This window comes from Polistes canadensis, unplaced genomic scaffold, assembly GCF_001313835.1.
Source record: "Polistes canadensis isolate GaletaPanama2010 unplaced genomic scaffold, ASM131383v1 scaffold_324, whole genome shotgun sequence".
Lineage (NCBI taxonomy): Eukaryota > Metazoa > Arthropoda > Insecta > Hymenoptera > Vespidae > Polistes > Polistes canadensis.
The window spans coordinates 1-15,287 of NW_014569871.1; the positions used below are offsets into that span (position 1 = coordinate 1).

The window sequence follows — 15,287 nt, forward strand, 5'->3', positions numbered from 1 at the left end:
TTATACTTACAGTTGTCAAATTTTAATAAAATTGATTTTAAATGATAGTACACTCTTTGCCCTACTCGTACAATATATTTTTTAGCTGTGTGTTTCGCGTTTTAAATACTTAAAATCCCATAAAATGAGATGCTGCAAAGTACATATATGTTACACATAGCAGTCATATTTTTTGAGCGTTCTCGTCAATATTTTTTATAGTTACAGTTGTCAAATTTTAATAAAAATTATTTTAAATGATAGTACACTCTTTGCCCTACACGCACAATATATTTTTTAGCTGTGTGTTTCGCGTTTTAAATACTTAAAATCCCATAAAWGRAARTGCTGCAAARGATTAATCTTTCACACATAGCTTTCATATCTTTGGAACGTTCTCGTCAATATTTTTTATAGTTAAAGGGGTATAAATAAGTGTCTTGTATATGTTACTTTCAAAGACACGATGAAGAGCAAGCAGAAACTGTGCTTCGGTAAAGAATTCTATTGAACAGTGGACGTGCCACGCACGTCATTTATCTTTCTGTAACAATCGCCCAACGACGTGCGTAACACGTCGCTGGCTTTCCGGAAACAAAAGCATGTTGACGTTCGTGGCACGTCTTTCCACTGCAAGTGGTTAACGGGCATGTTTTTAAATGCGCCTAAAAGCTTAGTAGAACGCACAAAAATATTTCTTTTTCAATTTTATTTATAATTTTTGTAATATTACTATATATATATATATATATATATATATATATATTTATTGATTCTCAATATACGCGTTAATATTGAAAAGATAATAAAAGTTTATTATCTCTGAAATACAAATCTTGATAAATAGAGTTCTAGAATCATAATATCTTTTAATTGTTTATCGATCTTTATTAAAAAAAGAACTTAAATTACTCCGGTGGCTTTTCTGTATTGTCCAAAATGTTCCAAATATTGTTGTATCGTATCCATTGGTTGATAAATATCATTCATTCGATTCTGTAAGAAAAAAAATACATTTTTTGGGTATATTATTTGATTAATCAAAAGGATAATAAAATTTATACGTTTAATTTGAATGATTATAAAGAAAAGTAGAACAGTTTTGATATACCTGCAAATATTGAGGAGCTTGATTTGATACAGCAGAGCCTAGAAATCCTTGAAGAAACTCTCGTAGAAGTTCCCATGCACTTCCCGGAATGACACAGGGTCTATACTCGACCTACGGTTGAATCAAGGAAAAATCTTTATTACATATACGAAGAATGGTGTACTATATGTATTATATATCGACGGTCATGACACGTAATCGAAAATTTGGGAAGACCCAGCATGAATAGCGTGACGTATAAAATCTAATTGAAACTATTAAATTGATTGAGTCATGTCGTATTGCGATAAATTGGAAAGACTGGTCATAATTTAAGAATAAAGAGAACATTGCTGTATACTGATGTTATTAACAGTTCACGTAAGAACATATAATCCCAATTGATCGAATGAAAAAATGACTCAACGGTAAAACCCCGGGCGGAAGAAATTGTTTGGTCTAATCGGACTAGATCTTGGAAGTGTTATTTAGGATTTAAATAATCCTACAAAGAAGAAAATGAAAATCCATGAAGATGACAATTTTGTTTGCATCGTCGAAAGGTATATATAGGAAAAATGAAGTCCGCAACCCTCGGAGATGTACTCAAGTAGGGCACACTCGAAATACCAGTTAATGAGTTGATGGAACGTTAACGATTAAATGACACATCGGGTCGCTTCTTTTAAAGAGAAGAGAGTTTAGGTTTTATCTCTCTTGTTGGAACGATAGCTCGTTTCGATAACTCGTTCCCCGAGCACTGTTTCGCGGATGCATTGAAAATAAAGAGAAAAGGGAAGTAAGCTCGTTCCTCATTCGCTCGGTGGAAATAGCAAATGAAAAATGTATACGTTATTTTCACTATTCCTTTCTCTCTCTCTCTCTCTCTCTCTCTCTCTCTCTCTCTCTTTCCCTTTGTTTGTCCCTTGAGAAAAGAGAGCTGAAGAAAAAGAGTCCGGGACGAGGAAGTGAAAGCCTGCAAAAATCTAGGGCCCCAACTAAGGATGGAGACCAAAGGACTTTCTTCAATTGAAATTAATGGAAGAATGGTGGTTTATCGTAACGAATTCGACGTCATGATATGGTACAAACAAAAAAATGGTATGACGCAGTTACCGATACGAATAGTTTTATATATGTACGTCCTATGTAAAGAATAAGTTTATTATAGTTTTGTACGAATAAACGTACAAGAAGTTTGTAAAAACGATGAAAACGCGTATCGTAATAAACGTATCGAAAATGTAGTCATCGTGAATAGTAGTTCCGATTGTACACGAACGAGGAAAATCGCAAACTCTGACGCAACGGGCGACTAAATACGCGGAAAATTGTTGCGATTAATGATTTTCGAACGACCTGACGACGTATCTATTTAAAAGCATATATATATATTTTATACGAAATCGGCTTTACGTTTACGCGTAACGCCATCGATGAATAGTAACGCTCGAATAATACGACTATCGTTATTTAATGGCAGAATGGCGATTGTAATTATCTCCAATAGAAATGGACGTAAGGCTTAGATTTCGTGGTGTTTCAGGATGGGAACTACTGGGTTTGAAACGGTTATACGTATATACAAGAGTACAATCTGCGCGTGTAATTCGTGTGCATTGCAAGCTCTCTCTCTATTCGTATCGTTTCTCCCCCTTCTCCCTCCTCAGCCCCGCCACCAGAAGAGCGAGATACTGTCAATCGATAATACAGAATAGTCACGTGATTGCCAAGGACCCCGGAAGTTGGAAATTCGCGACTTTTCTAATTTTTCTCTCGTTCACAATTAATACCATATATTAAACTCGGGATTTTCCTTTTAAATGATCTCTTTGTTTCTTTATGTTTTCTGTTTTCGTTATTTCGGAGTACAACGAAACTTGTCAAATGAATAATTAATCTGACCGGTCTGTCGAAAGTAGAGAAAAGTTGAGAAAAGTTGAGAAAATTTCTTAACGCTTAAAGACTCGTTGTATCTAAAAGAGAAGCAGGCCGATTAGACCGGGAAACAGCTGAGAACAGTCTCACGTAAGGTCGTTCCAAAGAAATCATTTACGAAGAGAGAATGATGTTTTTTGAAACTTACTTCGACAAGGATACCTTTGAAGTTCTGGCTCATGGTGACGCTGCCGAGTTTAACGCAAAAGTCTCCAATCTCGAAACGCGGCCCTTTCGATTCGATTTTAGTTTGTTTTTTACTCGTATAGATACTCGTCATCTTCATCATGAGAAGATCGAAGAGGCTATCCGCGATCAATGGCACTATCTTATTGCCGGACTCGAGAAGAGCGAAAACAGAGGCTGGTTGTTCCGAGTTGTGTAGCACGTGAACGGTTCTTTGAACACCTGTAAACATAAAGAATAAATATTGAACTTTTCTTACCTTTTTTTCTATTTTTTTTTTTTTTTTACAAAAGGTACTAATATAAAATCTAAATCGATAGACTGTGAGTAGTTAGAGGACGAGAGATATGGAAACAGCTGAGACATTGTAAATACCAGATAGATTCTTTACGGTAAACATCGTGGAAGATTGAACGCGGAAACGCATATTGAAATGCAGTCAAAGTTACATGATGTTCGTAGTTCGTTTAAACGTGTATCACATTGCTCCTATCAACACTAGTTCGGGCGCGTATACAGAGAACTTACAATAAACTCGAATCTAACTTGAACTTTGAACTTGTCTCTTAGAAGTTGTATCCTGTTCGTACGTTCTCGAGAAACGTATGCGAATCCATACGAAAGAAAACTACCGAAATCGTTTATTCTCGATTGAAAAGGGTTCGTTTTCTTTCTGAGTGTTATGTGCGTGTGTGTGTTTTCTTTCAGGCAAAAAGATTTTCAAAAAAAAAAAAGCATAGGAAACAAAGTACGTAAATCGTGTATGCTCGGACGGTTGAAATATTCTTCGTGGTTGTACGCGTATATATCGTGGTATACCGCGAGCATATTTTTTATCGACAATTATTCGATTAAAAAACATCCAGATATAAGATATGTCGCAATTTCGTTGAATGTGCGTGCGCGGATATTCCGAATCTCGTCGTATCGGATTTAAATCATCAGTCCTGGATGAAATTATTAATTAGTAAATATTCAGGAATGATTATCGATAGATGGGGATTTATTTTTATACTAGTATATACCTACTCATTTGTTTTGTACAAAAATATAATGAACATTTGTTATTTTTCCTTTTTTTTTTAATTTTTATCGAAAGATATAATGAGAACGAGTAATTTGAATAATCGAACATTTTGACGGATATCGAATTCGTTCGGATATATGATAGAAATAATTAGTATCATCTACTCGACTAAATCGGGATGCTGTTGGTGGTTATTGGGAAAGGTTTAACGCATGATTCTTCGAAATATATGACGTGCGAAGTTCGCTGAATATTCATAATTCGTTGAGTATTTCACCTCTTTCTCTCTCTCTCTCTCTCTCTCTCCCTCTCTCTGTACCTCTGTTATTCCGTACATCGTCCACATAATAGCGGGCTTATACAGTTTCCGGTTTGACCGATGCACCATGAATTATTTACGCGTCGCTGTTATAACCGGCTGTCCTCGCGACCACGTCGAACGACAAAATTCCTTAATTGCGGGCTCGCATCGCGTGCTCTCACGCACTCATTTTCGATCTCTCGGTAACGTTATTTATCGTTCATTGACAACTTTAGTAATGAACTTTTCATAATAATAAATTAATACGAGTGCGGGGTGTGCACGAAGAATGTGATGTACGGGGAACGCCTTGCTCGCGTTGCTGCAAATAAATCCAAAAAAATTGCCATTCCTGATAAATCGTGAAAATTGGATTTCTCGACGCGAACGCACCGATTGCATCTTGTTCGTTCGTTCGTTCCTAGAAACTCGATAAAAAGTATAATATCGCACATGTAAAACGTGGTTTCTGTATAATATTATATAACGAGATTATCGGTCGGTAGAGTTTTTATCAAATTTCAGGACGTTATGGAAAAGTAATCGAAAATAGTCAAGAAAACAATGTTATTATTTTTAACGCGTTGACTGCCATGGGAGTCCACCGGTGAACCCCGCCACGGAAAATGCATTAAACACCATTATGCAACTTACCTTGCCTATTGTAAATAATATTTTAACATAATATGCAAATTGCATGATAAAAAATTCACATTGGTTCCATGGGCAAATCACGTGAAATACGCGCGATAGTCAAAGTGTAAATGATTATTTCGAAAAGCTTTTAATAGTAAAATTTAACTCGACAATTTGGGCGTTATCTTTTTTTAAGTCTCGAGAATATCGAGCTGGAAAGTATAATAGGTATAATATATAATGCTTTTGGCAAGGAGAGATAAGTAGTACACCTATTTCCGCACGCAGTTCGTTCGCTTTGACCCGTATTCGCGTATTTGCTCGAGGGAAAACAATGAGGCTACATAAGCTCTTTCCCAACGGATGAATCGAGATTAACGAAGAGGCTGATTAGTGTACCTCTCATCCTTTTCCATCATTTCTCCCAGTTGGTAGAAGTTTCTTCTCCCCTTCGCGACCGTGTACAATTGGTTGAACGTAGAGGGCGGTTTTCCCGGGCCGTGATGATCTGGTGCTGTAGACACAGCAGCAGCAGCAACAGCAGTTTACACCAGCGATCATACGGCCCTGTGACGCGCCGCATGCCGCATACCGCATTGTCTGCATCGCACGTATGCGCGTTCTGTGTTACACGGATGCGCTCTCGTGCGGAGGCCGCCGCAAACGATGCGAAAGCACCCACAATCTCTCCCGCTCGTCTCACTTTCTTCGAGCTTTAAGGGCTGGAAGGACGAACCTGACCTGGTCAACTTTTAACACGTTCCCTGCCATGCTGTTTACGAAGATACATGTCATTTTTAGGCCACGTGTGCCGTTTTCGGTATACGGTAACGAGTTTAATCATTTTCTATAAATACCTGTTGTTTTTTTTCTTCTTTTTCACAGAGAATATATATTATTTTCATAATTGTAAATATTAAAACGACAAAATGCGCAAAATAACACTAGTCAATTGAATTTATTTCACTTTGAATAATTGAAACAAAAGTTATGTACAAAAGTGAATACGAAATAGAAAGTATGTCCAATATTTCACTTATATTTTCATGTAGCGATGAATTTTGTTACAACAATCAATGCATAAGTATGGCTTTTTAGGGCAATCATTATAAAAGGTTGTCATTCTTTTTGTGGTATTTCGCACAGTTTCACTATTATAATTTACACATAACTAATTACCACACCGCGTGTACGGATATCGGTACACGACTCAAAAATTACTGTAAACATCATTAAGTCAAGTGTTACTAGCAATTATTTTTAGAAGGATACATCTCAAACTAGAAAATTCAGCTTGATGTACAAATGTATTTTAGCGTGTACCGAAAATGGTCCACGTGGCAGGAAACGTGTTAATATCGATTGCATTTCCTCCTAAAAACCTTAAAAACTGCTTTACTATCCTTGTCTTTGTTTTCTGGTTTTAAATCAATATTTAATTTCTTTAAAAGTGTATTAACTTCGTCTTTCTTGAAATTCATAATGCAATCGAATACGTTATAAATTGTATTTAGCATATACATACAGAACGACCCTTTATTATCTGGTTCCTTTTGCTTGCTACATTTCTTCGTGTTTCGATTAAAGAAAGATTCGTCCTATAATATGTTCATAAATTTAACAACATATATTTTGAAGTTTTTTGTGAAGATTTCGGAAAATTGTTTAAAAGCCAACAGATCTTTTGCTTGGATCTACTCTGTCTTCACCCATGGGTCCATCGTCATCAGGATACATTGCGATAATGACGTTGTTTCCTTATCTCCGTTGAACAGTTAGCCTTTCCAATTGTCTCGATTGTTTGATTTCAATCCCTGGTATCGGTTGATTCGAATCGACTGATTACTCGTCTAATGAAATGTCCTTGCATATTTTTTTCTTATCATCTACGAACGATCAAACAGTGGTTGTTACTGGCAAATACGCGCGTTGTCTTTCTGTTTCAATACGAAAGAAAAGATCGACGTGTAGGGCTGTTGTTTTTTTTTTGGATTCCTACTTTTCCTTTCGTTTATTGCGAAAGGGAGACGCTCGATAGAGGCAATATTCGTGGGGGCCTTTTATCGCGACACGTAGCACGTCCACGCTTCAGCCCATTAATTACGACTCACGTCAACCCCGACGCGTCGAGATTGCACCTGTTTTTGTACAACGACGAGAGATATATTCAACTCCGGGTCGACGCAATTTTGTTTTCTGCCCACGGTTGAATCACCGCCGCGTAGAACAACTCGTGAGTATAATACTATCGATCAGAGAAATGTTATTAATGAAGCGTTAGCGTAGTGTACCAATCTACGATCGAGTCTTATTTTCCATTATCGATGTGTGAATCGATTAAATTCAATTAAACGGATTTTAATTTGTCCTAGTCGTGTTATAATTTAACTTGTCAAATCTTGAATAATAGACGAGACCAAAGAAGAAGAGGGAGAAGATAAAGTAGAAAGATTTATTTTTTCTCGCTTTTCCAAAAAGTATATTTTCTCTACTTTTACCCTTCCTTCCTTTCTTCCTTCCTTCCTTCCTTCCTTCCTTCTTTCTCGCCTAACTTCTTTCTCGCCTAACTTCTTTCTCGCCTAACTGACGTTTCTATCGAGGTGCAACCAGTAATAACTTGAGTTTCCGATGATGACGGCCGATCGATCAAAGTGTCATCCCTTGTATTCGTTCGATTTCCGACACCCGAGGAACAATCGTGACGCGACAACCGTCAACTCCGATCTTACGAACCTAAGGGCCTTCCCATTCTCATTTTGCTTTCATAGCTCGTAGAAATACGCGAATGATCGAGAACTGAATTTAATTCCGTATAATTATAATTTCCTTGTTGAATAAATGATATAATATAACGTTACAGGACAGGTTGTCGTGTTTATTTAATCTTTTCGTTACTACTATTACGTTGTAAGACTTCGAATCTCATCTGTCAGAGAAATCAAGAGGCATACTTAAAAGATTCAAAGACCTTTTTTGTCAGGGGCTTCTTAACGTGGCATTGTTCTACAAAAGTTAAGGACGTAAAGTTAAGGTCGGAAATCGATAATTAATTGGCCGTTCAATGGTCGGAAAAGAAATATTCGACGAGATTTGCGATCGCTTTATTAAAAGTACCAGCTGTTGCCAGGCCACGAAGGGTTAGCTTCGTCGCGGAAGTTTATAAACTCAAGGTATTCTTATATTCTTTAAGAAGGGAGCAATATATATATGGTATAGGGTTAGATTTGATCCTTAGAATGACGATGATTTTTCGACAAATTATTATGGGGTACTAGAGAAATGTCGGATCCTCTTTTATTCGAGGACATTCCAGAGTAATCGATCCACTCTTCTTTTATAGACAGAACGTGCCAAACGGTTCTTCATAATCGTGACAAATTGAAATTTGATATATCTACATACCCATACACATCGTAATAGGTATATCGATCGAGTGAGAAAGAATACGAAGAGGAAGAATGAGTACCAAATGAATTCTCGATACGTTTCGTTTAAACCCATCAAACGGGAATATTTGATTTTTTAGGGAAAAAGAAGGAGAAAAAAAATGAAAAAAGAGATGTCACAGTAGTTACTCTTCCACCGTGTTTCTTATACCCTAGTCGACCATGATTTCGGCCAAGTGAGGCTAACTTAGTCAATCTTGGAATTCTATTATACTTTGTCGGAGGAGCCCTGCTTTATTTGAAAACTTCACGAAGGAAGAAGGATCCGGCGGGAGACCCAACATCAGACTGGCTGGGTCCTTATTGTTGAGCAATTTGTTTCCCATTCAAGTTACGATTGAGGTTAGCTCAGGGGACAGAAAGAGAAAAAAAAAGAAGATGAAAAAAAAATATCAAAATAGGAGCATGTTAGGGTAGCTCACAATCAGTATCCCTCCCCCGTTTTTCCCCTGAACCGGTTTTTATCGGAATAAAATTTGATCTCTGTCAAAGGTTAACCACAGAAACCAAACGTATTTCTCGCTTAATCCCACTTCTCGAACGACCCATCCTGGTAATTATCGAACAATTGGAATCGTTCTTTTGCGGGGGGATAACTAGCGATGAATTAAATCCTATCGAGGAAACTGAAGGAAAAAAAAACAAAAGAAAAGCTAGAGAAAAAACAATTCGACGATCCTTCTTTCTAACTATAATACAAAACAAAAGTAAATGAAGATTCCTATCTACCATTTTACAAACCAAAAAGATAGCTCGTAAAATATAATCCTTGCGCAACTAACCTACGTTAAGGATAGAATGTTGGTTGGCGGTGGTGGTGGTGGTGGTGGTGGTGGTGGTGGTGGTGGTGGTGGTGGTGGTGGGAGGAGAAGGGGTTAAACTTGTTGTCCCCTCTCTCTTATTTCGGTGACAGCTGAAAGGGGAGAGATGCGTGAGCACGCACACGGCAGGTGTGCATGTGCTTGCTTGCTTGCTTGTTTGCTTGGTAGCGCGCGCGTGCACGTCCCTACCAAGAAGGAGGAATAGGGTTCGAAGGAAGCAAGGGTTAGAGGCACGCGCGCGAGGGCTCTCCAAACGATCCATCTAATATATTTCCCTCTTCGTCTGGTTCCTGGGGACTCGTAGGAGAAAGACAGAGAAATAGGTAGAGATAGATGGAGAGCGGGATGGAGAGTGGGATGGAGAGTGGGATGGAGAGAGAGAGAGAGAGAGACAGAGAGAGAGAGAGAGAGAGAGAGAGAGAAATCCGTAGGAAGGATGGGACAGAGCTTTGCGCAGGGGGTTTTCGTGCGCGATGCCACCAGCCAACCGACGCTAGTATCTAGGGGGTTGTTCTCTCCCTCTCAGTTGGCCGCGATTCAGCAACGGGTCTATGCGTCCGTCCCGATCGCAAACGGGCAGAAACAGAACCGGCGAGAGATAACGCGAAAGCTTTATAAAAGGCAAAAACTTTCTCTCTTTTTCCTACCATTTTTTTTCTTTTTCTTTTCTTTTCTTTTCATTTACCTCTTTAGGATTCCGTTCTTTCTTTTATATATATATTTGTTTGAGAAAGAGAGAGAAAGAAACGTTTATTGTCATTCGCGTTCGACATCAGGGAATTTGTTTAGTGGTCTCTTTTAGAGGATGCTTTTTTTTACCAAAGAAGAAGAAGATGAAGACAAGTTTAGTGAAAAGAATGATACATTATTTACGATTATATTCTACGTTTATGGCTTAACATTGGAAAAAACAAAGTTATGCTAAAGTCTCGTCATGTTCATCGGAGGAAAATAGAAATATATGCGAGTTGGATTTCAAAAAATAGAGAAATGAAGTGCGTCGTTTCGAAGAGGAACATTTTCAATGGATAATTATTGTTATTAAATATGTTGCTACTACGTTATGATTATCTTGAGATTTCTAAAAAACATCGAGTATGAAAGTTCGACTCTATGAATCCTATGAAAAGGATATTTCCATGAAAGATTCGATTTGTCGAGCTTGCGATAGACGATAAAGAGAGAAAGAGAGATAGAAAGAGAGAGAGAGAGAGGTGGGTGGGTCGTCGGTTGAAAGTTTCATCGAATTTGGTACGGTCTATCGAATGCGTAAGAACGCTTATGGACGAAGGAAAACGAGTGGACAGGTTTTTAAAGCGAGAAAGAAGTAGAAGAAGGGGAAGGAGGAAAGTTAAGAGGAAAGTAAGCAAGAAACGGGGGAAGAAGGAAAGAGTTTAAAGTTCCCGAGCATCCTAATCCTTTCTAAGGGGGTATTGTCGATTAAACATCGAACAAGATATCTACTTAGTCAATGTATATTAAAATACTACAAGAAAATATGAAAATAAAAGTCAAACCGAGACCACCGGATCGGATCGAATCGGATTGGATCGAATCGGATTGGATCGAATCGGATTGGATCGAATCGGATTGGATCGGATCTGTCTTTTTTGTTTAGGATTTCATTCTTTCTTTCGATGTTTTGTTTACGTTGAAAGCGCGGTTTTCTTGCTCGAGGCCGTATATATGTAACCATTTAAGCAGCGAGATCGCAATTAATGTCAGTCGAGTTCTCGTCTCCGTCTTCTTTATGCATTTCAAAAAGTTGCTACATTATCTCTATTCAGAATAGAAAAGCCAATTCTCACCTTACCGAACGTATAATATAGGTTCTTTAGGTGATAAAAAGGACAGAAAGAAAAACTTTGATTTCTTTGTTTTGGGTGCCATTGCCATTCCTATTTGATTTTTATCGGTTTCTATATCCTACAGGGATTATCTATGTACATATACAATTGAAGTATAAGTCGCAGTGTAATATAATCATCGTTCGTATATAACTTAAGAATGATCAATGTTAACGAGAATACCCGTTTAGCGTATTAAGATTGAGGATTACCACGGGGACCATAATTATTTCAAAAGGATTCGTCGTGAGTTTGATTAGAATCTATGAGTTTCCTCGCACGCGAACGAAAGGAAGAAGGGAAAATTCATTTAACGAAGTCACAACTTGTCCGATCGCTAAGACCGACCTTCTTCTCCTTCTTCTTCTCTCTGCTGCTACTTCCTCAATGGAAAAAGGAACGATGCCTTCGATTTGCATACGAATGCATTAAAGCACGATGATGGATTGAGGTATAGAGAGGAAACGATAACGGAATAAAACGAAGATTAAATAAAATGTAAGTAGAGTTAGTGAGTGAAAAAGAGATGAGAGATGTAATCAAGAAGAATCGTAAAATGGAATCGTGAATGCGAAATTCAATGTGCACGTTGTGCGTTATTTTGTATAAATACTTCGTTAGGATATTGAAAATACAGACAAGACGTATTAATATACTTTCATCTTACCATTTGATAATAATCACGAAAGTTTTTTCCAACTTGTCAAGTGTCCAACTCACCGAAGAAACTTGGACGTAGTTTGTAACGTAGGGAAATAAGAAACTCGCCGATCGACGGAATTTATTTCGAGCGATTTAATGCTCGCACGAAAAGGTTATTAACCGAGATGGAAGAGTCAGAGTATTAGGAAAAAGTGGGAAGAATACGTCTGCGTCCTAGAGTCACCTTTTCCCGGCACCTCCTCGTTTCACGTTCCACGGTCGATCGATAAATTTAATCTGCACTCGAGTCGACTATCCCTCTCTCTTTCCCTCTCTCTTACTCTCTCGCTCTCTCTCTATCTTTCTCTCTCTCTTACTCTCTCTCTCTCTCTCTCTCTCTCTCTCTCTCTCTCTCTCCCTCTCTCTCTCTCCCTCTCTCTCTCTTATTCTCTATTTGCATTAATTCGCATCCGCATATCTTTTCTCTCTCTCTCGGGTATCCTTCATTTTCATGGACAGACAATTAGCACGGTTAAAATATCTTCATTCTTGCTTTTGCGATCGTTGTCCTTTAAAGTTTTATCCCAAATGATTTCCCCCCTCTCCCCCTTTCCCAACTTCTATGTAAATTGAATCTTCGGAACGATAGAGAAAATTCAAACCTATCAATTTTACATCTTATTTGTTTTTATTTGAAGAAGAAACGTAAAGAAATGGGTGCTTGCTTAGTTGCTTGTTAACGTTCGTAAATGTTCTTTTTAACGGGGTCACGTGTGAAAACGTACGAATAGATGCAAGAAGGAAGGACAATAATGCCTCTGGTAATTCTCTCCGTCGGCAAAGGGATGAGAAAAGGGCGTGCTCGCATTTCGTTTACAACTCCAAGCCGATGCAAATTGCTGCAATAGATTGCACGTAAAATTTAGGGAGTCGAATGAAAGCGTCGTTACACGCGATACATTTTTTTATTATTTTCTTTTTGTTTAACTTTAACCGATCAAATGAATACGATCGTTTTATCATTCGTTATTTTTCTCTCCTCGAAATATACCTATATAATTCGCGAAAAAGGTTATGCATAAACTATTTTTGCGATTCGTCGAATTTCAATCGCAAGTTTAAGGAGAAAGAGAGAGAGAAACGGGTCAATGAGAGCGAGAGAGAGAGAGAGAGGGAGAGAGAGAGAGAGAGAGATCATCCTCTAATTTTTTTCTTCTTCTTCTTCTTCTTCTTCTTCTTCTTTTTTGTCCTTTTTCCCCCGTAAGAACGCGAACGACGAGGACTTAAAGAGACACTCGGCTACCCACCGAGGGAAGATCAAAACTTTTTTACTCCGGCGACGTCTCGTAATTTATTCTCGCGCAAACGACAGGGATACTTTGTAGAAGCTGCCATCGTATGTAAAAGCAAACCTTCGCCCGATCCTCTCTCTCTCTCTCTCTCTCTCTTTCTTTCATATTTTCCCATCTATTCTAGGTCATTACAAATCCCGCAAACAAGCCGAGACAAATTATCTTCCTCCCTTTAAAAGCCCTTTTTCTTATGTTCTACTTTCTCTCTCTCTCTCTCTCTCTCTCTCTCTCTCTCTCTCTCTCTCTCTCTCTCTTTCTTCTTGATTACTTTTACGATCTAATTTTGATTTGCATTTTTTTCCAAGACGGTAAGGGAAAAAAAACATTGAATTTGGTTGAACGATGGAGATTTGTCTCGACGTATCCTTTGATATTAATGGTGAGCTCTGAGCTTGCTGGTAATCGTCGTCCTCGTCGTAGAAAACGTTCCTCGGCCGTTGACGTTCACGTGAAAAATACGAGTGCCTCCTACGCGTTCTCGGCGGGCTCTACTTTGCGTGATTTAATGTCGGTCGTCGAAGTTGCACAAGGGGGATTCGTAGAACTACGCAGAGTGCAACGTTTCCTTTCGATTATTTTCTTACCTACCTATCTATCTATCTATCTATCTACCTATCTATCTACCTACTTACCTACCTACCTACCTACCTACCTACCTACCTATCTATCTAGCTTACCTAAATCGCTAATCGAAAAGACGAAACATTCATTCTAAACGATAATTAGGAGAAATTGGATCGAATTAATGGCCGTGCAGCTGACTCGCGTTTGAGATATCACCGTGACTTGCGAGTATAGATAGACTTTGGTGGTGGTGACCCGATATCGGCAGCCAGAACGACTCCCGATATTGGCACCACCTCGGATCTCTTCCAAACGAAGAACAATAGAGGTAGCAGCATACTTTCCCTCTCTCTTTATCCTTTTTCTTCTTCTTACTTTTATCGAGGTCGAGGAGTCCTTGTTTCGCGAAGAAAATGTTAGCGTGCTTGAGGCATCGCAAAAAAAGAAAAGAGAAAAGAAAATTCTTCTAGGGACAATTCTTTGATACATTAGGTCTACCGGAAAGTTCTGTCCGGTTTTAGAATAAAACTAAGTAATAAGTTTTCTTTCATTTTTTTTTTTCTTCTTTTTTTAGTAAAAGTTTATTTTTAATTGGTCGCGTTAACAATGAAGTCATACTGGTATTGACAATATGATTATCCGATGATTAAACAATACATTGTTATTCGTTTTACTAGAAATTCAGTAAATTTATCTATTTAAAAAAAGAGTAATACGTTTCGGATGTTGTTACTTTCATTCAAATTACTTCGTAATCTTCTTTAATTCGGTGTTGATTTCTATTGCTAATGTATTTGTTGCAGTAAAGTAAAATATGTTCGATGCTGTTTGGAGTATTGTAAGTTTCACATTTGAATGGCGTTCGCTTAGAGAGTAAATATTCGTGTGTTAGTTTCGTGTGCCTGATACGAATATGGATGACAACTACTTGATTTCTTTTATTTAGCATTGACATTTTGGGCATCTCCTCTCGACACTCAATCTTATTTTGTGAAGTTTTGTTTCGCTACTGTATAATAATAAATTGTTCATACCTAGAATAAACTTTATTGAATAATATAATAGCCATCATTAATTTTTATGACTTGTTACTAACGTGATGATACAATTTGTATTATCCTATTTTTTAAAAATGTCTTATTCCTGGAGACGAGAAAATGAAATACCAGTGTTCGTTTGAACGAACAGAACTTTACGGTAGATCTAATATTTTCGTAGGAAAAGTAAGAAGAAAAAATTGATATGCGACTCTAATCGACATAAATATTATATTCACCGTGGTATCTATTATTTCCTTTGTGTCTTGGAATATGTTATTCTAACGAGAAAAGAGACAGAGAGGGAGAGATAGCAGAGGTTGAAATTTTTTCACAGTCGTCGTCGTAGTCGTAGTCGTAGTCGTTGCTGCTAATGGACGGGTGGTACGTTTTTATAAGCAAGGCTAAAAGCTCCGAACCA

At 37.8% G+C, this 15,287-nt stretch overlaps 2 protein-coding genes across 4 annotated transcripts in view; one reads left to right on the forward strand and one right to left on the reverse strand.

Moving 5' to 3' along the window:
• Positions 1–742: 742 nt before the first annotated feature.
• The window catches only part of LOC106791600 (mediator of RNA polymerase II transcription subunit 20), a 73,010-nt gene continuing 58,465 nt past the window's right edge, over positions 743–15,287 (reverse strand). For 2 of the 3 annotated variants that reach the window (XM_014757343.1, XM_014757344.1), the window contains 3 exons: positions 3,156–3,415; positions 1,091–1,201; positions 825–975 (listed from right to left, as the gene is read on the reverse strand). In XM_014757343.1, coding sequence (XP_014612829.1) covers positions 883–975; positions 1,091–1,201; positions 3,156–3,415 — 464 coding nt within the window. In that variant the 3' untranslated portion in view covers positions 825–882. Of the gene's footprint in view, positions 976–1,090; positions 1,202–3,155; positions 3,416–15,287 lie in introns of all 3 variants that reach the window. The other variant, XM_014757342.1, reaches the window with a different exon arrangement.
• Positions 9,934–15,287, forward strand: part of LOC106791599 (facilitated trehalose transporter Tret1-2 homolog) — a 62,032-nt gene continuing 56,678 nt past the window's right edge. The window contains exon 1 of the mRNA XM_014757341.1: positions 9,934–11,769. The gene's annotated coding sequence lies outside the window, so the exon portion shown is untranslated. The remainder of the gene's footprint in view (positions 11,770–15,287) is intronic.